At 46.9% G+C, this 26,793-nt stretch overlaps 1 protein-coding gene across 3 annotated transcripts in view; it reads left to right on the top strand.

The window, feature by feature from the left end:
- PELI2 (pellino E3 ubiquitin protein ligase family member 2) overlaps positions 1-26,793 on the top strand; it is a 371,889-nt gene that overhangs the window by 262,389 nt on the left and 82,707 nt on the right. For all 3 annotated transcript variants that reach the window (XM_084796768.1, XM_084796769.1, XM_084796770.1), the window contains one exon: positions 13,682-13,811. In XM_084796768.1, coding sequence (XP_084652894.1) covers positions 13,682-13,811 — 130 coding nt within the window. The remainder of the gene's footprint in view (positions 1-13,681; positions 13,812-26,793) is intronic.

Genomic DNA, 26,793 nt, shown 5'->3' with positions numbered 1-26,793 from the left:
ATAAAACTTGACTTTCAGTTCAAAGTTACTGTCCCTGGGACGGAGCTTTCCAATTACGATTTCTAGGTCAAAGTGCATGAGCATTCTAGAAGGGTGCTGCTGTGTGCTGCTGAAGCCGTGTTCTGGAGGAATTACACCAATTAATATTTCACCAGAGGCTTCTTAGGGTGCAGTGGCATCTTAGGGTGCAGTGGCATTTGAACAGAGCTTGGTATGATTGGCAAACAGTGCATTTTAAAAATCCCAGTAAGGTTGAACATTTGAAAAATATGCATCTGCTTTGGCATCGCTATTATGTGAGCTGTCCTTGGCCTTTTTCCTGTTGTATTTCTCTATGGATGTCTGTGTCTTTATCTTTGAAGAAGAAATTAGCGATTAAAGATGCTGTGATGTCCATATTGTTGCAAATATTTCTCTAGATTGGTTGAGTGTACGTTTATAATTCTTGATATGTAGAAATTTCAAACTTTAGCCAGGCGTGGTGGCACGCACTTGGGAGGCAGAGGCAGGAGGATAGCTGTGAGTTCCAGGACAGCCAGGGCAAAACAAAACAAAAAAACAAAAACAAAAACAAAAACCCAAACCAGAGAAACCTGTCTTGAAAAAAAGAAATTTCAAATTTTTTATATTAAGCGACACCAATCCTTACTATTATGTTTATGAAAATATTCCTGATTCACAAATAAGATGAATAATGTTTTTTCCTTTAAACTTTATGACTGTTCATATTTACTTCTTGAAGTGTTGTGTGATAGCATTTTTAACCAATTTGTTTTCTTTCCAAGAATCTCCAGAAGGACTGATGGAGTCTGATTTCTCAGTGAAAACTGGTCCTTTCTTCATTATGTTCTTGCTTACCCAAGGGTGTACCGCTGCAAGGTCCCTTCTGCTTGGTAGTTTTGTCCACCCTAATCAATCCACTGCCATCATTTTGACAGCAGCAGCACTAGCTGTGTTTCTTCTTACAGCTGTCTGTAGCTCACATATCGATTTCAGGTTTATTGATCAGGCCAGAACTTTTATAACTACTGAGTAAAAATATAATGGAGATCCATGTTTTTCGCCTATGCTTTTTAATCAAAATGCTTTTACTGTTTTATCTTTAAATACCCATATGAGAAAGTATTATTTTAAGCTCTTAAAACCAACCTGGCACTCTGTTTTATCAGTGCCTGTTTGGCGTCTGCAGGGTCTGTTTGGAAGTTGTTTGCAAGATGAAGTTTTGTGGGTGAATCACAGTTTGTTAGTAACTTACGTAGTAAATTCCTAAGTGTGTCTCTAGAGGAAATGCGTCAGCCCCAAGCAAAAAAGTATTTTTGATGCCAGAATATTTTTTTCCTCAAAAGGCAGTAGAACATTTTCTTAATCACTAGTTGGGGTGTGTGGGGATGGGGTGTGTGGGGTCGGGGTGTGGGGATGGGGTGTGTGGGGATGGGGGTGTGGGTGTGTGGGGTGTGGGGTGTGTGGGGTGGGGGTGTGGGGTGGGGTGTGTGGGGTGGGGTGTGTGGGGTGGGGGTGTGGGGTGGGGTGTGTGGGGTGGGATGTGTGGGGTGGGATGTGTGGGGATGGGGTGTGTGGGGTGGGGGTGTGGGGTGGGGGTGTGTGGGGTGGGGGTGTGGGGTGGGGGTGTGGGGTGGGGTGTGTGGGGTGGGGTGTGTGGGGGGGGTGTGTGGGGTGGGGGTGTGTGGGGTGGGGGTGTGTGGGGTGGGGGTGTGGGGTGGGGTGTGTGGGGTGGGGTGTGTGGGGATGGGGTGTGGGGATGGGGTGTGTGGGGTGGGGGTGTGGGGTGGGGTGTGTGGGGTGGGGGTGTGGGGTGGGATGTGTGGGGATGGGGTGTGTGGGGTGGGGGTGTGGGGTGGGGGTGTGTGGGGTGGGGGTGTGTGGGGTGGGGGTGTGTGGGGTGGGGGTGTGTGGGGTGGGGGTGGGATTGGGGTGTGTGTGGGGTGTGGGGGGATGGAGTTGGGGTGTGTGGGGGTGAGGTGTGTGCGGGTGAGGTGTGTGGGGGTAGGTCAAGCAGAGAGATGAAGTTTGAGAATATGTTCTGGCCCTGGCATTATTTCAAGGATCTTGAGTGTGTTCAAAACCTATCAGGCTCTGGAAATATCAAGGATATACTTGAAGTGTAGGACTTGGGATTCTTAACACCATTTGGCCATGTGACCTTAACGACCCCTTTACTTGATATGCCAGAGAACATATGCGAGTGCTGTCTTGTGGACCTCATACGTGGCAGCCATCTTGTGCACGAGCCACTGGGCTGATGTGCTGTGGCTAGGGCAACAAACTATTTTTAATTTTCACTTGACTTGAAACAGAAACTTTAATAGCTCCATAAGGCTAGTGTCTGCCATATTAAACAATGCAGATCTAGATGGTGCACTCAAAGATCACTTATAGTTTGTGAACCTGGCTCTGACTATGACTGCACATTTCTGTTACCTCCTTGTGTTTCAGGACTTTATACATGGAACGATTGCGGGTGGGGAGGATCTTGGGTGTGCTCCAGTTCTTGAATAATTGATAACATTGTCTCTCCATTAAGATCACGTGGTCATTTAAGGATGCTATTTGCTAATCGACAAGGTGATATGTATATATATTTTCAGCGTGGCCATGAAGCCCCTTTCCTTTTGAAGCCAGTGGGCTAGTGACCGAGAGCACATTCATTGACTTGTGGGCGGCATGCTTCTGTGGCACTGAAGAGTTGACTGTGGCAAGTGCCACTTACTACTCAGAGCCCAGGAGCCATTTTGTGTTATTGACTCTTGGCTCTACGCAGTTAAGATGCGTGTTTAAAAAAGTGTTTTTTATTTTTGAGACCGACTCTAGGTGGTCCTGTGGTTCAGCTACTATAGGAGCGGTCAGGGGAAAAGGAGTGATCCCTGTGGCAGTGTTAGGTATGCTGGGAAGCCATGCATCACGTTGCTCTCAGAGGCTCGCTCAGACTTTACTATTTGACACAGTCGTGTTGTCTCTAAAAATTTTGTCATGAATAATTTAGCGAAGGTAAAATATTTTACAACAAACTGTAATAGCAACTAAAGCCTTTCTGCAGCAGATGATGGCAAATGCATAAACTCAGGACCAGTCAAAGTGTAGAGAGTCCGTGACTGAGGAGGGGGAGGAGGTGCAAGACAGAGGTAAGAAATCCTTTTGCGTACTAGTAGTATTCAGAGCTTCTGCATGCTCTGACTTGTTTGTATCTGTGAGACTCTAAAAACCGTCTGCGTGTGGACTCACTGGCGTTTAAGGACATTGGCGTGGCTTGTTTGGGAGTAGGAAGAGACAGGCCATGACACTTTAAACAAGAGAAAAGAGATGGAAGTGACTTCCAGTGCTGCGGATGGGGCTGGTGCAGAGGGCATTCCAGTGCTTGCCTCTAGTTCTGGCTTAGTGCTCGGAAGCTTTGGGCCAGTGACTAGGCTTCTTTTTAGTGTTAAACTTTGGGTTTTGAAGCATACCATAGCTTAATGCAGATTTTGATCTGCGTTATGGCCTATACTGGTTAAATAACAACACTTTCTTCAGAGGGAGATGGACATGCTCATTTCTAGACACTTCTTGCTGAGGTAGGGTTTATGTGTAAACTGATTTTAAGGACTCAATTCTCCCCTCAGCTCCCTCTGATCCTCGCACACCTTGCTACCTCACCTCCCACATGCTTTGTCATCTTTAAAACAAAAGCCAAACCCATCAGCTCCAGTTTGTGCTGTCCATCTACTTGTTCCTGGGGGACATCCACTAGAGGGTAGTTGACCTGCCAGGTGACACACCCTCAAACCCAACTCCATCTCACAGACTCTCCCCACTGCCCACAACTCCTCGGTTCCGGCTGGGATCAGGCTCATAAACCCCTCTGCACTGCATAGAAGGCTGACTGGCTTTATTGTGTGCAGCCAACCACAGCTGCTGTGCATTCCTGAGCGCAGTGGTACCTGGAAGCTGCTGTTTTGCTCTGCTGTGTCCTCTGGTTCACACAGTCTTTCTGCCCCTTCCAGATGGTCCTGAGTCTTGAGGAGGGCTTGTGGCAACAGTTGTCCCGTTAGTGGACTTCCCTGGTGTGGCCTGAGATACGCACTGAAAACTGGTAGAGCTCAGCAAATGTAGAGGGCAGTTTGGTAACTGTGTCTGAAGGGATCAATATTGGTTCAGGAGTCCAAGTCCTCAGCACAAAGGAGATAGAGGGTGTGAGGGAGAACGGGAAGGGAGCAAGGGAGACAGGGAAGGGGTGTTTGTCTGGGACAAAGGACTGCCTCTGCATAGAGAGGAGACAGAAATGGTGAGTTATAAAGGTAAAAGGGGAAATCTCCTGTTAGGATGAGGTGTTTAATTTTAATTGGGCATGTTAATTTCATGAGCCAAAGAAGGCTTTTTATTGCTGGACTTTTAATACTTTGATAGCTGGGCCTCAGGAAGAGGAAATGGGCAAATAAGGGAGTAGAGCTTGGGGGCTAGCTTTAGGAATGTAATCTAATGGTTTTTAGCAAGGCGGAGGGAACAGGGGAGAAGGGCCAGGCCTGCCGGAGTGTTTGCCATGCTTGAGCTGTGCAGAGTCCCTTCCATGTCCATATGCAGAACAACCTGGGCTGTGAGTACACCGGCCATGCTTGATGTCTTGTTTTTGGTAAGATTTATAGTACCACATATGTTTTTCTCTTACGGAGAGTCCAATCAGAAAACCCAATCCAAAAGTAGTTTGTTAACCCCATAACACTAATACCAGTGGGCTTATCTCTATACAGTAGTAATTAATTGCAGTTCACAGAGTTCACAACTGGGTAAGACTTTCAGTTACCCTCTCCCCAGTTCTAATACTGTCAGAGCTGGCCAGCAAATAGGAAGCTTCCTGATGAGCACTTGCTTGGTTTCTCCATGTCCTGTGGCCAGTGTGTGCGGCGTCTTCAGCGGTAGGGTCTTACCATCAAGTTCTGTGGGCAGCTGGGGACAATGGCAGTAGCCTGCGTTGTATGGGGTCTCCAGGGCAGGTCTGACCAGCAACTTGAGGGAAATGCCTCACACCTGATACTGGCCTCTTTACTTGGCAACATGTGGGGGTAAGCATAGGCACTGTGTAGGATAACTCTAATTAAAATACTACATGAACATGCAGACACACGTTGCATGTTTCTACATGGCGTTTTCAAACATCCTTATAGTAAGTGACTCTGTACTTACTACACCCGATCCCCCCCCTGCACTTCCATCCCTCCCCCCATTCAACCCTCCCACCCCACTAGCTGCTCCCTCTTTCTCCTCCATGTCACCCATGTCCTACTCTCCATCCACGAGACTTGGCGTCCCTCCAGGTGCCTCATCCTCCCTGGCTCGGGAGGCCAGCTGGCTGTGTTCCTGTCGTTCAGAGAGAGGTCCCCAAAGACCATTTGACCAGCAAGCCCATTTCCAACCTCTGCTTGTCTCAGCTTTGTTCGTGGCACACGTTGACGGGAACAGGTCCTCCTGTGACCTGACCCACGTGAGGGGTGAGCTGGGCTCTAGTGTTAGCAGGCAGAGGCCCCGCATCCAGGGTGGGAGAAAGAATCGGGACCAGGGTTTTAGTCTGTCACCTATGGTTTATTTATATCTGATTGTCTTCATTTTGGTAGTGAGAGGCCAAGTCAAAATAGATAAATGTCAAAGTGATAAAAAAGGAATGTGTGGGGTTTAATGTCTTAAAAATTATCAGTGGACTAGGGGAATATATTGAATACGTAGAAGGCATTAATCCAGAAACAAGACTTAATGTTAAATCATCACAGGATCTCAAACTGCAAGGAATCGATATGGTAAGTCCAACTTCTTGCTACATCTTATTTCTTTCTTAGTGTAGCATTTTTGTTCTTTTAGAAATACAAAAATGACTACAGGACTAATTAGAAATGTCTGCAGCAGAGTAACAGTCCCTGACATAAAGCAGCTAGATCCCTTAGCTGGAGATGCTTCTGCTTGTTGGCCCCAGAGGTAGAGCAGTCTGAAAGAAACAGTTTGAACAGAGAGAGAGGGAGGGAAGGGGGGAGGGGATATACAGAGACCCCCCCTCCTTACTCCTGGATCTTTGCCTACCTTCTTCAGGTGTCCTAAAACATCTTTTCTTAAAAATTAAACTTTGGTACAGTAAAGACAAAAACTGCTTTGCTTGATTCCATGACAGCATTGTTATGAAATGAAGAAACGAGGAAAACCTCAACAGGCAAAGTGGTGACTGTCAGGTAACACTGCACTGTTCTCTCTCGTGACTATCTGGTCTGCCTTGTTGTTTAGGTGCACTAGGTTTTCTTTGCACACTTTTTTGGTAGCTTTCTTGGAGGAAGAAATAGAGCAAGTTTGACCTTCGAGAATCAGTAAGAATGGAGTGAAAGCAAGAAAGAGCAGAGTGCTTGCCCAGGGGTCAGCACAGGTGTGGTGCTATTGAGGCTGAGGTGAGAAGGCTGACCTCTCGAAGCACACTGGACAGAATCCCCCCTTCTGGGTCGGGAGCTGAAGTATAGGGCTCTGTGGGGGCCTATGGGAGGGAGACTGTAAGTCGAGCCAGCTTCCAGGCCTCTCTCAGTCACACCAAGCTTTTGACAGAGGAGTGTTGACCTTGTAGGTGTGCCCACCTGCGAAGGGCAAGTGAAAATCCGCTGAAAGTGCACCTAAGATTGTGTTCTTGATATTGGGGTGGGGGCTTTGTGAGGCAGAACTAGACGCCAAGCAAAGGGTGACCTGCGGCATCACTATCCTGTCTACACTGCTGTGAAAAGTTGGGTACCACACTCATGTGGTGGCTGTTTAGTGAGGCTTTCCTCTGTGCAAAGCTACTATGTAGATAAGAAGGGAGGAATGCAGAAAGGAAGTGCTCAGAAAATAGCTACCTTCCACATGGCGAAGGAGGAAGACAACCCTGTTGTGTGCTGTCACACAGGTCTGTTGTGGAAGACGTCTTTACTCCATGCTGGAGCAGCATGTGTGGGACATGGCAGTGCATTAGCCTCAAAGACACCAGAGCAGCATCAGGATGCTGGTGCTGATGCGGATGCGGATGCGAAGTGTACCGTTGGAGGTCTGGGGCCCCATCAGTGGTACATAACATACTTAGCATTAGTGTGGTCCAGGGCTCCCCAGCACTAAAAGGTGAAAAAGGAGAAAGTGGGCACAGTCACACTCTTGATTTCTTTTTAATTTTTCCTATTTTTCTTTCATTAGCACTTAACAAGCTTGCTGTTACTTTGACAACCTTCTCCACTTGACTCAGTCTGTCAAGGCTCAGTTTTCTTTGTGTGCCTTGGCCCCTTGGATCCAGCCGTCAGCCTGACACATCCCATGAACTTACCTGATAGATTTTGGGGGAAAATGTGTGTATATATCTCACATTTAGTGCCTTTTGAATAGCTCTAAGGAGCAGGGACCATTTCCAAGGAGAAACTGACTTGGAAATCTTCTAACGCCTGGAAACTTCAGGGAATGAGCTGGTGTTTACAGAGCTGGAGCAGGCTACCTTCAGAGGGAGTGGATGTCATGGGGATGGTAGCATTAGTGCTCTGGGCTAAAACCCAATCTGCTACCTCCCAGACCCCCGTGTGCAGTCCTGCTTGTGCGTACAGAGATAGTGTGTCTCTGGGCTTTACAGTTCGTTAGGACAGGGGATTCCCGTCATCAGCATGCTAAATTAAATTATAAGGGGACCTAGACCGTCATGGTTTGCATGCAGTGCCGGGCACCTGTGTTCATATGTAACCAAACACGTGAACTCTGGAGCACACACATTTCTCCAGTCGCAGCAGTACATTCCGTGTGTGGGAGCTCCTCAGCGCAGGTGCCACATCGTACGGGTTTGTCAGAGCCAGTGCCTTGCCTGCCAGCCTCTTATTGCTTAGGGTCACATCCTGTTCATCTTTGGTTACAGTAGCTGCTTGTGATTTATTGGTGGAAGTGACAGGTGTTGTTTTGAAAGGAAGGCTGAGCCATCAGTCTGTAATGAAAACCCTGGCCGTCTCTGGAACATGACCGTTGGATGCCAGTGTCGTTGGTGTTGGCGCTCACAGCTCTTCCACTCAACACTGGTGCTTCTTTAGGAGCTCACTGCGCTGTGGTGACTCCAGGACGGGAGCTCTGAGCACCATTTCCTTCTCTCAATGCTGACTTCCCCCTAAGGACTTTTTCTTTTTTTGACAACTGAATGTTTTAGGTGCCAAGCATTGTTTTAAGATGGTGTCACTGTGTTGTATGTCAAGAAATGCTTTGAACTGCTAACTTGTCGTTGATGTTGGCAGGAAAGCCTGCAATTTGGAGTTGGACAGGACTGGATGTGGCTTTGGGTTCGGCCTGACCTTTACTACCTGTGAAGTCTCTGTTTTTTCCCATTTTTACTTTTTACTAGTCCAAGAGCAATGCCCCTGTTTCAGGGCTTTGTGACAGAAAGTAAGAGCACAGGAAATGGTGCTGATGGGAATTGGTGTATGCACTCTATATTGTCAACCAAGGGAATCCCTTTAAAACTTGGGTAGATTCCCCCCCCCCCAGGAATTTTCATTTATGTTTTGCAAATTCAAGATAAGTTTGCTACAAAGACAAGCTGTTTGCTCTGCATCTTTAGAGTTTTTGATCACTCGTCAGCTAAGTGAACAGATCCTTAAAAACATCCTCAGACTCCTTTTTAGATGTGGAGCTTGAGAAGCACCTAGTGGGCTCAAACTGGAGCACCCCGTTGAGCAGCGGAAGCGCGTGAGTCAGCAGCAGTTTATTTCTATAGATTCACTGTGAAAGGCTTGCCAGGCAGAGGGCATTCTGACCTTCTTTGTGCATGTGGGCCTACCATACCAAAGATGTTCCACTCACCTAACCGGGCCTCTCTGGTGCACTGTGCCGGGTGCCTCAATTTCCCAAAACCCACAGTCCTCTCAGGGGGGTGGGGTGGGGGGAGGGAGTGGGACCACACAGGGGTAGAGAGGGGAGGAGAGCCATCAGGAGAAGGCGGTAGTTGGGGACTTGCAATCGATTGGGCATCAGCATAAAGGCTGTGAGGCATGGAGAGCATGGGCAGCCATTCTAAAGCCTCAGCCGCGGCTGCAGCAGCTCAGACTTCTCAGGGCCCCAGGAGGAAGCTTGGCAGGAGGAAGTTTCAGACTATCACCTGTTCTGCGTTTTGTTGGCAAGTAAGTCATAAGCCAGGAAGGTCAACCAACCCATGTTTAGGGAAGAGGAGCTCAGACTCCACTTCTCAGTGGGGTGGTGATGAGGGATTTGTGACCCTCTTTAAATCACCAGTCCCAGTTCCTTGACACGAGAGCCTGCGAGAGACCTTGAAGAGGAAAGGGTGGAGGACATTGGTTATCCATGATGGAGTCAGCATATGGTGGGTCTGGGAAGCCCCTGTGGGCGTCTTGGTGCTCAGTGCTCTTTTAGGATTATGCTGCTCGGAGGCTGGAAGCTAAAGCGGAAGCTCGGGGAGGCATAGGGCCAGGGAGGCATGGGGTCGGGGAGGCATAGGGTCAGAGGCATAGGGTCGGGGAGGCATAGGGTCGGGGAGGCATAGGGTCGGGGAGGCATGGGATCGGGGAGGCATAGGGCCAGGGAGGCATGGGATCGGGGAGGCATAGGGTCAGAGGCATAGGGTCGGGGAGGCATAGGGTCGGGGAGGCATAGGGTCGGGGAGGCATGGGATCGGGGAGGCATAGGGCCAGGGAGGCATGGGGTCGGGGAGGCATGGGGTCGGGGAGGCATAGGGTCGGGGAGGCATAGGGTCGGGGAGGCATAGGGTCGGGGAGGCATAGGGTTGGGGAGGCATAGGGTCGGGGAGGCATGGGGTCGGGGAGGCATAGGGTTGGAGGCATTGGCCTCTTTTGTTTAGTTAGTGAAGATGGTGAGGTTGTCAGTGGCCTGGTCTCTTCCAGATCACGATTGTGCTTTTTTGTTCACATGTCCCATTGACCTTGCTAGATACTCATGGAGTATCTGTCTCCTGGGCTGGTCCTTCTGCCCATGCCTAAGAAGGGTGGTTTCCTGCAGTGGCTTTCATTCGTAGGCACCACCTCAGCTTTCTTTTTGTCCCCACTCTGTACCTTTTTCTTGACGAGCCTTCTTGCTCATTCTCTTGATTTCCGCTAATACTGCACAGCAAAGGCCCCCAGACACATGACAGCTGTCCTCTGCCTGTGCTGTCTGGTGCTCATTTTCAAAGCTCCCTCACCCCGCCCAGGTCAGAGCCTCTGGTTCTCCTTCCTCTGTCTGTACTGTGGAGTCATTACAAGTTTTCCTCCTATACAAGCACAGCCCATGGAGCACTGCATCGGTGTGGACCTGGAGCCCACTGCCATGCTGCACTGCAACCTCTGGGGGTTCTGTATTCATATCCTGGGGACACTGACTTGGATGCCACCTCCAGACAGTGCCAAACCTTTACCTTACCCTAGCCCGTTTCCACCACTTTGCTTTGATCCAACCTGTGGGATTTTTCTGGGTTCATACAACAGGTGAGCACCTATTCTGGCAGCTCCAGGGGAGAGCCTTCGTTGTTTCTTTCAACTCTTCCTGGCTCCAGGCATTCCTTTGAGTGTGCGTGTATAACCCTGGGCTCCCCCTCCATCGTCAACGCGGTATCTCTCTCTGTTTCTGAGTGCCTCTTGGGTCCTTGTCCTTAGGGTTAACTCCCACCAACAATTCAACCTGACTTCATCTTGAGAGCTGTCACCTTCTTCTAAAAGGCCGACTCACAGGCCCAGGGATGTGCACATATCCTGTTTTGGGGGGTGGGCACCATCTGTCCCCTGCCTGCCCCCTCTGGCAAGGATGATGCTCTCCACTGCTCATGCTAGTCCATCCTGCACCTGTGTGGGAAAGATTAAGCTTTGTCACAGGTGGAAGCAGTCTTGGCGGGCTTTACCCTTGGGGCACACCATGAATACCTTGTGAGAGACTGTTTAGAGCCTTCCTGGGCTTGGAATTCAGGAAGCCTACCTGGGAACTCCACCGTGGCTATTGTTTTCCTAATTGACCCTCGAAGGGAGAAGGAGACCGCCCTTTACATGTGACTGGGAAGGTGGTGAAAAAAAAAAAACAAGAGGTTGAGAGAAGGTGAACAGAGAGAGCGGGGAGAGAGAGGAACAGACGGACCAGCTCGTGGGTCAGAGAGACACCTAAAGACCTATCTCGTGGAACGGAGACTAAAAGGTTCATTCTTCTGTCCCTTTAACCTTTTTTCCTTCTTGTGTATGCTAGTTGGGTTATATAATAAAGTTTAATTGTTAATAAACAGAGCCAACACACCTGATTACTTCCTACGACCTTTCACACTAACTGAGCAAATCCCACCAGACTCCCTGTTCTCCTTAGGGTAAGAAACCAAGCTGTTTGTCCTGGAGTGCCCTGCGTTGTAATCTCAAGCTGCCTGTTTCCCCCACCCTCCCACAGCCTGAACTCCTCTGGCACTTAGAACTTGGGAAGTCCTCAGCCCTCCTTGCTGTGTGTGTGTGCTCCACATTCTGGCTTGGGTCTAAGACAGTTCCAGAGTGTCTTCCCTGCTCTGTGCAATGCTGCTAGTGCCTCTTGTCCCATGTGTTTATCACACGGCTGTATCTTTCGCTGCTTCTTCCGGATAGAGCACCCTGTGAAGGCAGGAAGCTGGTGTCCATCGTCGAAGCTCTAGTACCGTCACTGTAAATATTGAGTGAATTGCTTAGGAGCTTAATCTAATTACAAACTTGTCTAGTCCTTACGTCCCTTTTCCATCACTGTTTTGTTTCCAATAGCGTTTTTCACCTGTCATTGTCTAGATATATTAAGTAGGCAGTCTGTACATGCACTGGTTTATTTGTTTAACCTACAGTATCTGTGCATCTGTGCGCGGACACAGGCGATTTAAATTAAATTGTTTCTGCATGTGTTGGCATTTCTGACTCCTTCCCTTCGTGCTGGGTGTGGCTTTGAGGCTGTAAAAAAGAATCTCATGAATAAGTGTTAGAATACATCTGAACCAGTAAAAGCCCGTACGGATTCTGTTTCCCCTCACTTTTTGCCTTAGCTAGAACGTGACATTCCCACAGCTCTGTGTTTATGCGGCTCAGGCCACCCACAGAAAACGGTTAGTTGTCCCTCGTCCCAGTTTTATATGCCCTAGGATGAGGATGTTGTTGACCAGATTGGACCAGAGGTAAGGTGGGAGGGGGACAGGGAAGCATGCTGGGGCAGCAGCTCCCAGAGCAGGGAGTGGTGCTGAGTCTCCCCTGTGAGGGGAGGGGCCGGGTTTGGACAAGGGGGATGCAGTTAGAGCTGGGAGCTGTGCTGTGCCTGTGGCACAGTTCCCAGGCTGGGTTCCCCTGACTGGGAGGAGTGTGTGCCTGAGGAAAGCGGATGGCACAGGAAGCCTTGACAGGACTTGGAGGTTACAGCAGGGAAAATGCTCCTCCAAATTGTTAACTGTCTCGGCCTTGATTGGTTCGCATGCTTCCTTTAATATAGGCTACTGGTCCTCAGTTCAGTGGTATCAAATATCTTCACATGAATCCATGGCGTTTGTGTACTCATGAGCACTTGATAATAGTGATTATAGATTTATGCAAAATGTACGTTTTCCTGAGGTGTAAAACTTAAAATCAATCATTTATTTAGTCTAGAGACATCTGTAGGTAGCTGGCATTCCCTCGTGATGGGCGGGCATGGCACAGTACAGATAACTTGGGTGGTGATGTAGAACCCTTGTCTGGTAGAGCTATTGGCTCAGCTCTTACCCATGCACCCAGAGCCCTTTGTTCCAACTTGTGCAGTTCCTAGGGGCCTCACCCCGCACCACACCACACCTCTTCTGTACAGAGGGCTGCTGGATAAGACACTCAAAGTAGAAACAGGCCGTCAGCTCTGTGGCCCTTCTCTCTGGTGTTCTCAGAGGACCTTTTAGCAGCTGTGTTTATCCTGGTACATTTTGTATGATTCCCTTTAACTTCTTCTCTCGGGAGGAGGCCCTGCCATGGTCCAGCCAAGGGTCCTAGTCAGACCCACACGGCTGCCTGGGAAGCCGCTTGAGACAGCTTGAGATCAGAAGTTAATCCCTGCTTAGCACATGCAGTTGAAACCAAACTGCCAGCTGTAATCTGGAATCTCTTGAAACTCTGGCATTAGCTAAATATAAACAGTCTATCTGAAGACCTGTTGACTTTCCAAGTTTTTTTTAGAGTGGGGTAAAACTCATGTATAATTTGTGTAAGTTATCTTTGTTTGTTTGTTTGTTTGCTTGTTTTCTGTTAACCTAGCAGTACAGGTTTCAAACAAATGAGAACACATATAGCGTTCAAAGCTTTTAAGAAAGAAATAATAACTAGGTCTGGTCTCGTTGCGAATGCAGATCTTACAGAGCGCATTAGCATGATCTGAGAGTAAGAGACAACGGTTAATTAGCATTCTCTTTCCTAACTAGTTCCTTTAAAATATTCCTCACACGTTTTTCTGAGGTCTGTTAGAATGGCGCTAGCTGAGTCGAGCCAGAGTTTGTATGGCCTCTGCACAGTAATCATTTGCTTATTTAAACTCTGGTCTCTTCAGAAAAAGATTTGAAGAGTCTACCTTTATGGGGTAAGAAACCTATAATCCCTTGTCCATCACTTTTAGATGAAGTCTCTGGAAATGACCTGGGTAGCAGCTCTGCAGCCATTCCCCTTCTCCTCTTACACCAAAACTCACAAGCAACTGAGTGCTTTTGTTTCCTCTGCTTTAGGTACAATGGTGCTTTACCTAACGGTGACAGGGGCAGGAGGAAAAGCAGATTTGCCCTCTATAAGCGGACCAAGGCCAACGGCGTCAAACCCAGCACAATCCATGTGGTGTCCACACCCCAGGCATCCAAGGTAGGTGGCTGTGGAAACAGTTATGTGTGTATTTCTTGTCAGCTGCTGACTCCTCTGGTCTTGTTTTCCTTATACAACAGAGCTTTGCAGGCCAGTGCGGCTGGAGAACGTTTGTGAAGAGCTGTGCTGTGCGCTGTGCTGTGCGCTGTGCTGTGCAGTTGCCCTTGACCCTCTAGGCGCCCACAGCATCCTCTTCCCACTCCCCATTGCTAATGCTCAAACATGTCTGGAGACATTGCAGGCTGGCAGGTGGGGAGGGCTGGGCCAAGGACACCTGAAGAAGCAGCTAACGTTCATCAAGTTGCCATTGTGTTTGACAGCTACGCGATGCTTTTTACCTTACAGAAGTTCTGTATTAAATCTGGGCATAAACTTCACAAAGATCCATTATTTTCCGTCTGTCTCTTGAGCTCAGCATGTTTTTACATTATCTGCATATTACTTGGAGTTGAACTTGCATGATTAATATGATGTGAAGTACACAGGTCTAAGTGATGCGGGCTTTTCCTGTGTTATCTCTTAAATTTGTGGTGGGTTGAATAAGAGTAACCCCCTTAGGCTCATATATTTGAACTTGGCCCCCAGTTGGTGGAACTGCTTGCAAAGGATTAGGAGGTGTGTCATGGGGTAGGGTGGGCTTTGAGGTTTCCAAAGCCCATGCCACTCCTGTTCTCTCTCTGTCTCTGCCTGCTGCCTATGGATGAGGATGTAAAGCGCTCAGCTACTGCCCCCATGTAATGTCTTTCTGTTCCCCACAATGACGATCATGTACAATTGTAAGCAAACCCCCAATTGCGTTTTTATGTGTTACCTTGGTCAGTTGCTTTGGTCCTGGTGTCCATCTCCTCACAGCAATAAAACAGTAACTAAGACAAAGTTTGAAGTAAACAAAGTGTTAATTTAAAAAGGATTAAATCATATATTCTCTGATATATAAGCAAGAGAAAGATCTTGAGTTCCCAGGCTAGTGACAAGCTATTGCACTTACCTATGGCAGGTTTTACATATTACACATATGACAAATTTTCCTTGAATAAAATCAATTTTTTGCTATATAAAATACTTGCCTTTTCTATACAGTATTAGTGTGTGATGTTTCTTGTTGGGTTACCAGATGTGTTTGTGATTATGGCTTTGAACAACCTGAACAAACCAAACACTGATTCTGTTTTCACTGGACGCAAGCCTTTAGAGAACATGACCCTTCCTTGGAGTCCAGTGTGGTGTCTATACCCAGCAGTGACTGGTCAGCCCAGCACTTTGATGTGAAGAAGCAATGCCGTGGAGAGAATCTGATAGAATGTGCCAGTTCAGATGGTCTGCTGATAAACAAGCAAACACTAAGTACCAAGGAGACAGGAAAGATAAATGTCGAATGAGCACCATGTTTGGCTACAGAAAGAATCTGAATGTTGGGAGAGAAAATGACATTTTATAAGTAGATCTAGGTTTGATAGAATCTGAAGAAAGGAAGAGACAGAAGACCAACAAGTCCTTGGGAGGTCAAGGACATGAGAAACATTTTATAGTCTGTATTAGTTCCTTTTTTTTTTTCTTTTTCTTTTTTTAATCCCAACAAGATACCTGACAAGCCAACTTGCTCTGACTCTATTTCAGGAGATGCCAGCTCATATTTGGCAGTGAAGGCACAGTGGCCAAGCGGCTCAGTCCCTGGAGTGGCTAGATCTCACAGCACTTAACCTTTTTACTTTATGGTGGATCAGGGAGCAGAGGTGGTGCTGGGAACAAGGCCGAGCAGTAGGACTGTCTCCAGCTGACTCCCAACCAGCTATGCCTCCCATCCAGGATTCTGCAGGCTCCTTAAACAGCACCATCTGCTGGGGATGAAACGCAGAAGCCTGTGTAGGACATGTCTAAGTACTCAGTGACGAAAGGACAACAAGACAAATGTTTCAGAGCATGTGCCGAGTGTGAGAAGTATTTCTGTAGTATCAGCACAGTCCTTTCAATTTGTATAGCCATTGGCATTCGTCTCCCCTCTCTTGTTTTGAATCTGCACTATTCATTATTTTCTTTTTTCCCCAACATAAAATTTTTTTGATTCTTTGGGATTTTCACGTCACATACCCATTATTTCCTTTTTAAATCAGGAGTTTGATGTTAGTAGAATGGCTGACAAAAGCTACAGAAAGCTGGGCCTGTGGCGTGGGGATAGAGTACTTGCCTAGAGTGTAATCGTGGTGATAGAGTACTTGCCTAGAGTGTAATCGTGGTGATAGAGTACTTGCCTAGAGTGTAATCGTGGGGATAGAGTACTTGCCTAGAGTGTACATAGGGTCCTGAGTGTGGTCCCTAGCAAACCACATGCTTGCATTCTGTGATGAGATTGTAGCTATGGGATATATGGGCTCAGTAGCTCTTTTCTTTCTCTTTCCCCACCTCTTACTGCCCATTTTAGTTTTTATTATTTTACCTTTATGCTTAGATTCTGCTTCAAGATATTTAAATCATATATCTCATAGTAGTTGTCCAAGTCTGCATTTAAATGTATCAACCACAGAGCTAAGAATTGGGCACATTAGGTCTCTACCTCTTTGTAATCTGGAAAAAAGTATTTTCTCAGAGCCTTGGGATGCTCATTTGCAAGCTAAGCAAGTTGACAATAACAGGAGCCATAACGTATTCTGGTTATGAGCAAATTCTGGCTAAAAAAAAATAGGAAGGACAAAACTAGAGAAATCATGATAGAAAGGGTAGAAGAATCTAAACCAGGGAACAGTTGAGCAATCCAGTGGTGAGAGAGGAGACTGCAAGTCCCAAGGGAAGTTATTAACATGGCTGTTCCTTCACTAGGCACCGACTTCAATGCAGCCATCCCATGCCTCTACTAAAGGAGAAAATATGGTAGGCTGAGCCTGGCCTCACCATGGCCAAGGCAAATAGAGAGACCAGGAACCTTTATCTTAATTTATTAGGTATGTGTGGGATGTGGGGGGACTTGGGGTGCTACCACTGGCCTATTGTGGCCTTTCTCATCTTTAAACTGTGGTGTCTAGGGCCTAGTACCTAGTAAACACAGAATGTTTGTACTGTGAATAGGGACTAAATCTGTGTTCTACCATCCAGGGGCCTGGACCTCAGTCACAAGCTCCGCCCTTCTGGGGCCTCTCAGATGCACCTCCTTGTCTGTGTGACTGCGCCATTCTTTCTGCTGCATCTGCTCTGTTGGCCCTTTCTGCTTCTGAGTTCCATTCAGTTATGAACAGTCTCTCTGCACTTACATATTTAACTGAATCTAGAAGCCAGTAGGCTTTGGGGAACAGGCAGTATTGGGGAGGTGAACTCCCAGCTCGTAATGCGCCCTTATTACTCTTTCCATGGCATGACTTTCTTCTGCTGCCCTTGCTGTCTTCTCTGTTGACATTACTGACTTACCTTGTCCCTGCTCGCTGCTTCCCATGGTGACCTGTCCATTCCTTGTCAGTGACCCTCCTGACACCCCTGTGCCTCTGCTTGAGGGCAGAACAAAGTTACCTCCTTGCCAGTGGTAAAGGCAGCGGGAGAGAGGGCCTCTTAGTCGTCCATGGATGTCAGCATCTAAGCCGAGGGAGATTCTGGTGGCAAGCCCGTGCTATTGTGTAATCTCTATTTGTATAGCCTTTATTTGTGTACATATTTGTTGTTGGAATAATACAGGTATTCTCTGATTATATAACGTACTTAGAAAGTATCAAAAGTCCTGTTTTACTTTTGGCAGATCTGTTACACAGGCATAAAGCCTCATAATTTATTCACCCATTCATTTATTCAACAAATATTTATCCAGCACCTTCCACGCCCAGGCATCATGCCAGGTATTGGATAGACTGCCTCGAACAAACACATCAGCATGGAGCTAATCGGGCAGTGTAGGCAAACAGTGGAAGCTTGTTTGAATGCATACCCAGCTGTGCATTGTGAGAAGCTTTGGGAGGAACGAGGCACAAATGTGGACCAGAGAGGCAGGGAAGGGTCTCTGAGTCAGGGCGTATGAGCCTCCGGCTGATGGGAAATGTTAGGGGTGAGCTGACCAGGGGAGCAGAGAGCTCAGGGGCTAGCTGGAGGATTTGACTTTTTCTGAATGGGAAGCCCTGGCAAGTGTTGAGCTGAGAGAATGGCATGCTGTAACTGGGACTTCACATGCTGTCGGGAGACCAGTGTACTATTGTTCCTCCGGCAGGCAGCATGCTGGAAGTGATGGTGCCAGCACCTGATAAGGGACCGTTTACCAGCTGCATGCTAAGTTTAGCAGCACTGCTATGGAAAACTCCACCATAGTTTTTCCTTTCTCGGATTATGTTTTATAGAAATCTCCTTTTGGGGAGTATTTTCACTTCCCATCAGCAACTAAAAATCACTTTTTTCCCCAGTGTATTTCATAATGGAAAATATTAGCAGTGTTTGAGTGATGATTTGGAGCAAGATTAAATCTCATTAATGTGACTGCATGTCCAGGCCCACTTCTTCGTCTGTCTTTGCCCTCTTTTTCATCTATGAGAAAGTATGGCTGAGTACCTTAGGAAGACGTTTACTTGTCCCAGCTGTACTGGCAGCTTACAGGGTCTAAGTGGTATTGCACCTGCACCCTGCCTGTCCCGGTGTGCTGGGGTTGTAGAAGGGGAGCAGGTCAAGTGCTGTCGGGCATGTGCCAGCGAGGAAATGGAACAGATATCCTCCAGCTGTTCTTCACAGCACTGGTTCTTACAGGAGCTTGCCCAGTCTCTTGAAACCTCACCTATGCTGTAAGATCAGCACTCACTCATCCTGAGGGTGGTGTCTGGATGGCCTCTCTCTACAGATGCGCCACCACTCAACACTGCTAGACCAGGAACCAAGCTGCCAGCGCAGACCGCGTGCAAACAGCAGCGGTGGGTGTGTTTGAGATGGTGTAGCTCACGTAGCTGGTGCACCTGCATCCCTGCAGCACTTTGTGAGCGTCACAGTAGTTGTGGAAAGTGGTCAGTTGAGGCAGTGCTCAGTGTTAGCGCATTAGCTTGAGCTGATTTGCAGGATTCAGTGAGGTCCACATTTGAGGCGTGTGTCTTGGTGGTACTGGAAAGCAGAGCTGGACTCTTTGCTTCGGGAGACAACTCCAGTTCATGTCTGCTGACCGCTCACTGCTGAGTCTGTGAAATAGTTTGGCTTCACACAGCTTTGATTTTTGTTTCCTTTATTGTCACTGTATTATAATTCTAAAGTTAGTAGTGTGTGGTGTTGGGCTTGTTTGCTTGCTTTGCTTTGTTTTTTGATGAGACATGGTATGATGTGTAGTCCAGGTTAGCCCCAAACTCACTGTCCCCCTGCCTCAGCCACCCGAATACAGGTACGAGTCCCCACACTCTTACTCTACATTTAATATTTTTAAGTTCAAGAAGTAATGAAATTATTATTAGTGATAATTAATGAAGTATTTTGTCATCATCCAGACAACGGTGTTTTGATAAGGCTTTTCCAGTTAGGTGCCGTAAGTGTGAATATTCTAAATCTGTTAAGAGAAAAAATAAACCACAGAGCTGAATATGTCTTGATTCAACCCTAAACATACAACCCTAAAACAAATCACTTCATTTCTAGAGTGAGAAGCCACTTCAGTGAAAATGTGAGCACGTCAGCTTCTAAGGGTTAAAGTGTCAACTTGCGAACGCTCTTTATGACTGAGTGTGGGTAACACAAACACTCAGGTCTGAGAGGTTCCAGCGTGCCACGCAGTTCAGATGGTTCCCTCGCAGAGTACCAGGATTTCCAAATAGTTCATGTAGAAATGGATCATGTCAGTTTACATTCACGGTCCTGATTGCTACAAAACATGTCTGCTGAGATGAAAAAACACTTTTTGGAAAACATGTAAAATCAAAGCAGTAAAAGTTGAGCCATCAACGATGAAACTGCAGCCATTTCACATAGAAGTGTAATAATTTACTTAAAATGCAATATCAAAGACTTAGATGATGGCACAATGGCTTGGCTCATTTCATGGAGCCGGAAGGAGTGACGTCTGAAATATATTAAACTTTACTGCAGTCCTCAAGAAGAGTGGTTTCTGGGGGTCACGCTTACAGGAAGCCCTTGCGGGTTTCACACAGATGATGGAAGAATGGAGCTGAAAGAAGAGTCTGAGGTCAGGCTGTCTCCGGGGGATTTGTAAGATCAACCAAGGAACCCTTGTACCATTTTATGTTGAGAGATTTGTTACTTTACATCAAATAAACACTAGAGTTAGATAGCATTCTGAAGACCCCGGGGGGTTGCAATACCGAGGTAATCGAGGCTCAGTGTGTGGCTTATATAAACCTAGCTGGGGTGGCCTGTGAAGGCTTGAAGAGGCACTGGTGTGAGGCTGTGAGGGAGCAGTAAGCCAGTTAGTTCTTAGGGGTCAGGCCTTAGTGGGTGGCCATCTGACTGCTGGATGTGAAGTTTTTCTTTGTTTTTTAGGAATAAGAAATTGTCATTGTTAACATGGAGAGATTTAGTCAACGCGTGATTGATGACAGGACACGTATGAAACCAAGTAGAGGAGAGTGTGGTAGGGAGTCAGAGTGTATTAGAGATTTAAAAAAGAAACAGAAGTAAGAATTCCAGGAGAAAATACTAAATAATCTAACAAATTATATGAGCATGAACTATATTGACTACAAATATGACTAATGCATTAACTTTTAATAGTATCTTTTAAATTCACTGACTCCTAGAATTTGACCAGTTGCTGTTTTCAGAGTACTATAGAGTGAAAGTAAAAACCACATTTAATTAGTAATTTCCATGGCTGAGGTGAAGGTAGAAATAGCGGGTGTGAAAATCTCAGTGCGGTTAGAACAAGGGCAGGCGTGTTGCATGTGTATCGCAGGACAGGCGTGTTGCATGTGCATCGCTGAGCAGAAGGGGCCGTGAGCAGCTTCTCCAGCACCTGCGGGATCCTCCTGTGGAGGGCTCACTTGCTGCTTCCTTCAACTAACTGAGCAGTCCTAGCTCAGACATTGAGCCCCGTGTGTAAATACTTCAAAGAAAGGATCATGCTAACGGTTTCTAACAAGTAACAGATGGCTTGGAAATTAGTGTGACGACTTGATGAATGATTGATGCTGTAGCCTGCCATGCTTGAGTATAGTTTCATAGTGTGAATAGTAGGAAATACATGGGAATGTTTTTAAATATTTAAAGCCAGCTTCACTTAGGATTTGGAACAGCATACTCCCTGACCAGCGCTCCTCTGCACACTTTTGTGGGTCTTTCAAATAGGCTTTAATATAATGTATAATATATTTTAAATTAAAACTACAAGTCTGATTGGTGATTCCTACAGAATACTTCCAAAAAGGTGACAGCTGGTTCGGAATGTTGGGATTTTCGTAGTTTCAGCAGTTAAAGTGTTTGGCACTAATATTTTTTGTGTGCTCTAACACTTGTTTCAGTATATTTGCAAGTGCTGACAACTGTGTGCGTGACTCTGCTCTGCTATGTGGTGTGAATCGAAGAACTCACACTTTCAAATAAAAGAGACGTGCTCTTGTGTTTACTCTGATTGGTGCAATAGTCCCCTCATCTATGCGCAAGAGGCCTGCGTCTTAGTCTGTGGGACTGGTGACTATGTTGCCTTCATGGCAAAGGAAGCCTGCAGGTAAACTAAGGCAGGAACTTTAAGAGGGATTGTCATGGTTACCCAGATGGCCCAGTGTAATCACAAGGACCCTTAACAGAGGGAGGGAGGGCTTGGTGAATGACTTAAGGAGAGATGAGTGCAGAGGCACAACAGGGACTTTGAGGTAGAGAAAGGACCGTAAGTCTAGGAGCACCTGCATCCTCTAGAAGCTAAGGACCAACCTGTCGGCCAGCAAGCAAACCAGAACTCCAGCCTTACCATCCTGGGGACTGCAGTGAGCCTGAATGCCCTGGAAATAATCTCCCCTGGAACTTGCTCGCTCCTTGGCATCTGCCGGGTGTGATCCTGGCTGAGGATCCAGGGTGCCAGCTGGATACCAGTAGACGGATCTACAAGAAAATTTCACTGTGGTTTTAACTGCAGAGGTCTTTGGTGATTTGTTACAGCAGCAGGAGGAAACTTACACGTTCTGTTCTACAGGAAATTAAATCCAAGATGCCTGTGTTTGCGATCGGTTCTTAGTCTTGTGTTAGAGGAAACAATGATACTGAGAAAAGATGACAGAACTGAGGGGAGAGCTACAGTTTTAGGCCGAGAGTATTCAAGCATTTGTCATCTTTAATTATCACTGTAATTATCTACATTGCATTTATACAATAATTATAATTTTGACTCAATGCATATATTTGTTGGAAAAATAATTTGTGTTTGTCGTTAAAGCAAAGTTTTATTGGCTTGTTTTAACATATCGATGTCAGAGAATGTTTTTTACCTATAATTATGCTTTTAATCAAACTTACTTGAATTATCACCCATTTAGTCACTTGCAACCCTCTTTTGGTTGAGGAAGGGGGTCTTTTCTTACAGCTCTCCCTTTGCAAACAGTGATCATTAAAAAGCCAGAGTATCTTTATTTAGACTGACTTCATTTTTAAAGTGTCCAAAAGAGCCTGGCAAGGTGACTCGGTCACTAAGGTGGGTGTGCTACCCAGGGCCCCGAAGTGCTGGCCTGTTGTCGCTGCAGGGAGCAGGGAGTAATTCCCTAGAGAACAGGGACGGAAGCCGGGGCTTGCTTCTGACTCTTGCAAGTGTGATTCAGAAAACCCATTCATTGTCAGACAAGGGCTGTTGTGATGACGAAGTCAATTAGTACAACTCTTGCTCATAAGAGTGGAAGCTGCCAGGCGGATGAGATGGCTCTCTGGGTACAGTGCTTGCTGCACACAGACAAAGACCCGAGTTTAGATGCCAGCGCCTGTAGAGGGCCACGTGCAGCAGCATGTCAGCACATCTGTAACCCCAGCCCGGGGGTGCAGAGAAAGGCCAATCCCCAGAATGTGCTGGCCAGGCAGTCTGAGAGCCCTGGGTTTGGTGAGAGACCTGCCTCAAAAAAATTATAGGGAGAGCAGTAGAAAAAGACACCTGATAATTGACTTCTGGCTGCCAGACGCACACTCACACTTGCATACAACATACACATGCACACTCGCACATAGACACACACACACATGACACATGCACACTGGCACACACACACACACAATTTAAAAAATGTGAAAAGGAAGTTGCCTCGCAGTTGCATCTGCAGCACCAGTGGTTTTTGAAATCAGGTGTTCTGCAGAGAGCCTTCTACAGAAGGATCGGTGACGGAGGCCTGGCTGGAATAGTAGCTGTCTGTTTACAGTGGTGGGTGCTGTAGCATGCTGCGGAGGAGCATGGCAGTGAGCTCAGTGCAGCAGAAGACGGGAATGGACAGCAAGGGGAGTCACTGGCATCTCCGGCTGGCTTGGAGTGACCGCTGTTGGTTTAGACACTTGCACCTTACAGTGCATGAGAAGGTATCTCAGCCTCTTTGAAACCCCGTGTGACTGGGTCCGTAGTATTTACATTTGTGTGCTTGGTTAATGGCATCCATGTTGTAGGTAAGGAAAGTGTGGCTTCTGGAACCTTTGGTTTTGTCTTGCTGAGCGAGGAGACGTGTTCGCTTGCATTTTATTCTGTTTCTGTTTCCGGCTGCCCGTGAGCTCCTCACACTCTGCTTTCTTCCTCTCTGCTTCTCAAATAGCCTCCCCTCCACCCCAACTCAGCACTTTTGCCAGTAACATCCTGATTTGTCTCATCTGCTCTCATCTGTGCCCTCACATCTCTCAGGACTCCCTGCCTCCATCTTAGCCTCAGAGAGGAGTCCTTTCTGAGCTCACTGAGTGTTTGCAGTGCACTGCCGCTCTGTTAGAGTTGTTGACTGGCTCTCCTCAAAGGCAGGAACGCATGCATTTCTGCTCCCCTGCTGCCCAGCAGGACATGTTCAGTGCTGAAACAGACATTCTCGCTCGCTTTGGGCCTGTCCCGGGACAGCAGGTTATCCTAACAGTCTGCCGGCTAGTGACTAAAGGAATTCTTGGAATGTACCAAATGCCTGCTATACATACGGTAGTGGTAGCAATTAGTTAATGTACGCTGATGTTGGTGCGGTGGTCTCTGGAAAGAATTACTCATAAAAAAGTCATAACGGGCTCTGGTTACACGAAACCTGGCACCCGCACTCAGGTACTGGCTGTTGAGATGTATAAGAAACCGTTAGCCAAAGTGATGGGTTAAGATTGAAACTGAATTTGGCTATGGGCTTCCTTTGTGGACTTGATCACTTAAGTTCATCGCTTTCTTAGACCCCAGCAGCGAGGCAGTAATACCAAGCAGTTTCGGAATCACTGGGTGCACTGGATGTACCTTTCCTCACTGGGGAATGCCCCCGGTGAGATGACGGTGGCAAGGTCTTCTCGAGGGAAGGCGTGCCTGCCCAGCGCAGCTCTCGCTGCTCAGGCACCCTCCATCAGCCAGCTGAGTTCCTCTTTGTGTTTTGAACAGAAGGATTGCCTGCATGTTCTTCCATGTGGAGTTACACCTTTGTTAAACATGATCAAATTAGATGCAAAAAAAGGATTCTTCTAAGTCGTAATGCTGGTTGAAGTTGTTAGCCTGAATATCAACAGTCTTTACTATCAACATTTAAAAAAATATCATTTTTACTAGTGTGTTAGCCAGGATTCTCTAAAGGGCCAGAACCCATAGAACGAGTATTTAAAGGGGGTTCCCCAGATCAGCTTGCTCGATAAGGCCTTCGCAGTCCAACAATGGCTGAACCACAGCAGAGAGGCGGAGCATGACGCTTGCTCCGCCCAGGAGGCTGGATGCCTCAGCAGTCCCAGTTTTGAGTGAAGTCCTGGAAGATACCGGGGACCTTCTGATCTTCAGTCTATGACGAAACCTGAAGACGTTGGTTCTGGTATCAGGAACACCATAGGTGTGGCCACAGGATGGGTGAACTTGCCAGCAAGAGAAAAGGCAGCAGACAGACAACACAGCTACACTTCCGTCTTCCCCTAGCTGGGCTTGAGGGAAGGCGCCACTTACATCAGGGTGGGTCTCTCCTTTTTGAAGTGGTCTGATGAAGGAAACCCCTTGCAGGAGTGCCCATGTGCCCATGACAACATCAACTGTCACAATTACGTGCTTCTGCATCCTAGTGTCCTCACTTGCAGAGGCGGCTTGCCTGCCTCGGAGTGCCATCTAAACAGCACCGCTACGTAAGTCTTAAAACAAGGTAGAACTAACGTAGTTCTCTTCAGCCAGATGAATGAGGCTTCTGGCAAATAGATCTTAACTAGTATTTTAAGTCTCTTCCTGTTTATGGCTCAGTCTGTAATCCTGAGCCAGGGGCCCCATATGTTACTGGTGTACAGCCTGCCTCCGTACACCCCCACAGCTGTTATCTTTCATTTTATTTTGACTTCTTTCAGCATGCACACATTTTACATGTGGAGTTTAATGACTTTTCACAAAGTAAACACCCGTTTGCCCAGCACCCAGAGCAGTACTCTGCCGGAGCCCCGGAGATCCTGTTGTCCCCCTCCAGCTGGCCACTGTCCACCCAAGCAGTAGCCAGGTAACCACCACCGGACCCTAAGACCACTGGTGGCTTCTGCTCTTCTCATAAACAGGATCCACGGTGTGTGTTTCTTTTTCTGACTTCTTAGGTTAGATGCAGTAGTTTGTTTATTGCTATTTAATATTCTGTGCGGATATTATTCTGATAACTAATATGACTCAAAGTTTTGATAGCACTAAAATCCCAGTTAAATTTTTGGTATCTGATATTTGGTATTTCAAAAGTTACTTTACCTTAGAATGTAAAGTCAAAATAAATGCAAGGTAATCATAGATACCAATATTTGCGTTTATGGTCTGCAACAATTTAACAGTCTAGCTTTTGCTGCAAGTAAAAATCTATTTTCATTTGGAAAATTGGTAAACATGCTAACACAGCAGTATTTTTATAGAACTGAATATTGCAGGGAAAACTGATTTTTTTTTTTTTTTTTTTTTGCATACGACTTTTTTTTTTTTTTTTTTTTTTCCGAGACAGGGTTTCTCTGTGTAGCCTTGGCTGTCCTGGACTCACTTTGAAGACCAAGTTGGCCTTGAACTCACAGCGATCTACCTCTGCCTCCTGAGTGCTGGGGTTAAAGGCGTGTGCCACCACGCCCGACTTTATACTGTTCTTTTAGTACTGTGGCATGTTGCTTTCCTCTGAAAAACATTCTTGATACTCACTGGCATCCATGTGCCGTGTTTCCTTTAGTTTCCACATTTCTGAGGTCTGGAAGTGGCTTGACGTAGAGGCAGGGATGGTGGGGACCTGTGTGTTCTGTCCTGACAGGACTTACGGCTCTGTGCCTTGCTGGCCCCGTAGCTAGGGCCCTGCTGTCTGAGAGTCGGGCAGGATGGACAGTACACACACCTCCTCCTGGGTCAGTGCTAGGGAACCAGTAACTGTTCTTTTAGTGACCATGCAAGGGCCTGACACATAAGACTCATAGGCTCTTTAACAGTCACCCTGTACACCTACTCTGATGTCCTGAACCACGCAGACTCCGTCATAGAGAAGACTCAGAATGGCCCTCTTTGTGAGTGTGTACCTGTGTGATAGATCAGTTTCAGGCCATGAGTTCAAGCTAATCCTTAACTTTATACTCTAATAGACATGTCTGTAAAAGTTTACCCTGAATGGTGAGTGGCCGTGAGCCAGTGTCATGCCATCTACAAGTCACCGTATTATAGTGCCCAGGCCCCTTTTTGCCTTGGTGTTGCTGGGTCTCAGTTCCTACGAGATTGCACTCACCACAGTAAGGGGTGCTCACACCAGCACATGCCTGGGGGTTCATAGACTTGATGCACAGACAGCAGCCATTTTAGTGTCCGTTTACATGATCCTATGAAGTAAAAAAGACCTTAACATTTGGGTGCAGAGGTTAAAGGAAAATAATCGTACTAAATAGTTTCTAGTATTCCAAGGAGCTGAAATGTTTTATACAGTTTTTCTTCTTT

Source organism: Acomys minous (assembly GCF_964271855.1).
Source record: "Acomys minous genome assembly, chromosome: 9".
NCBI classification, from domain to species: domain Eukaryota; kingdom Metazoa; phylum Chordata; class Mammalia; order Rodentia; family Muridae; genus Acomys; species Acomys minous.
Note: the sequence above shows the minus strand (reverse complement) of the source record. Positions and strands in the feature narration are given on the sequence as shown.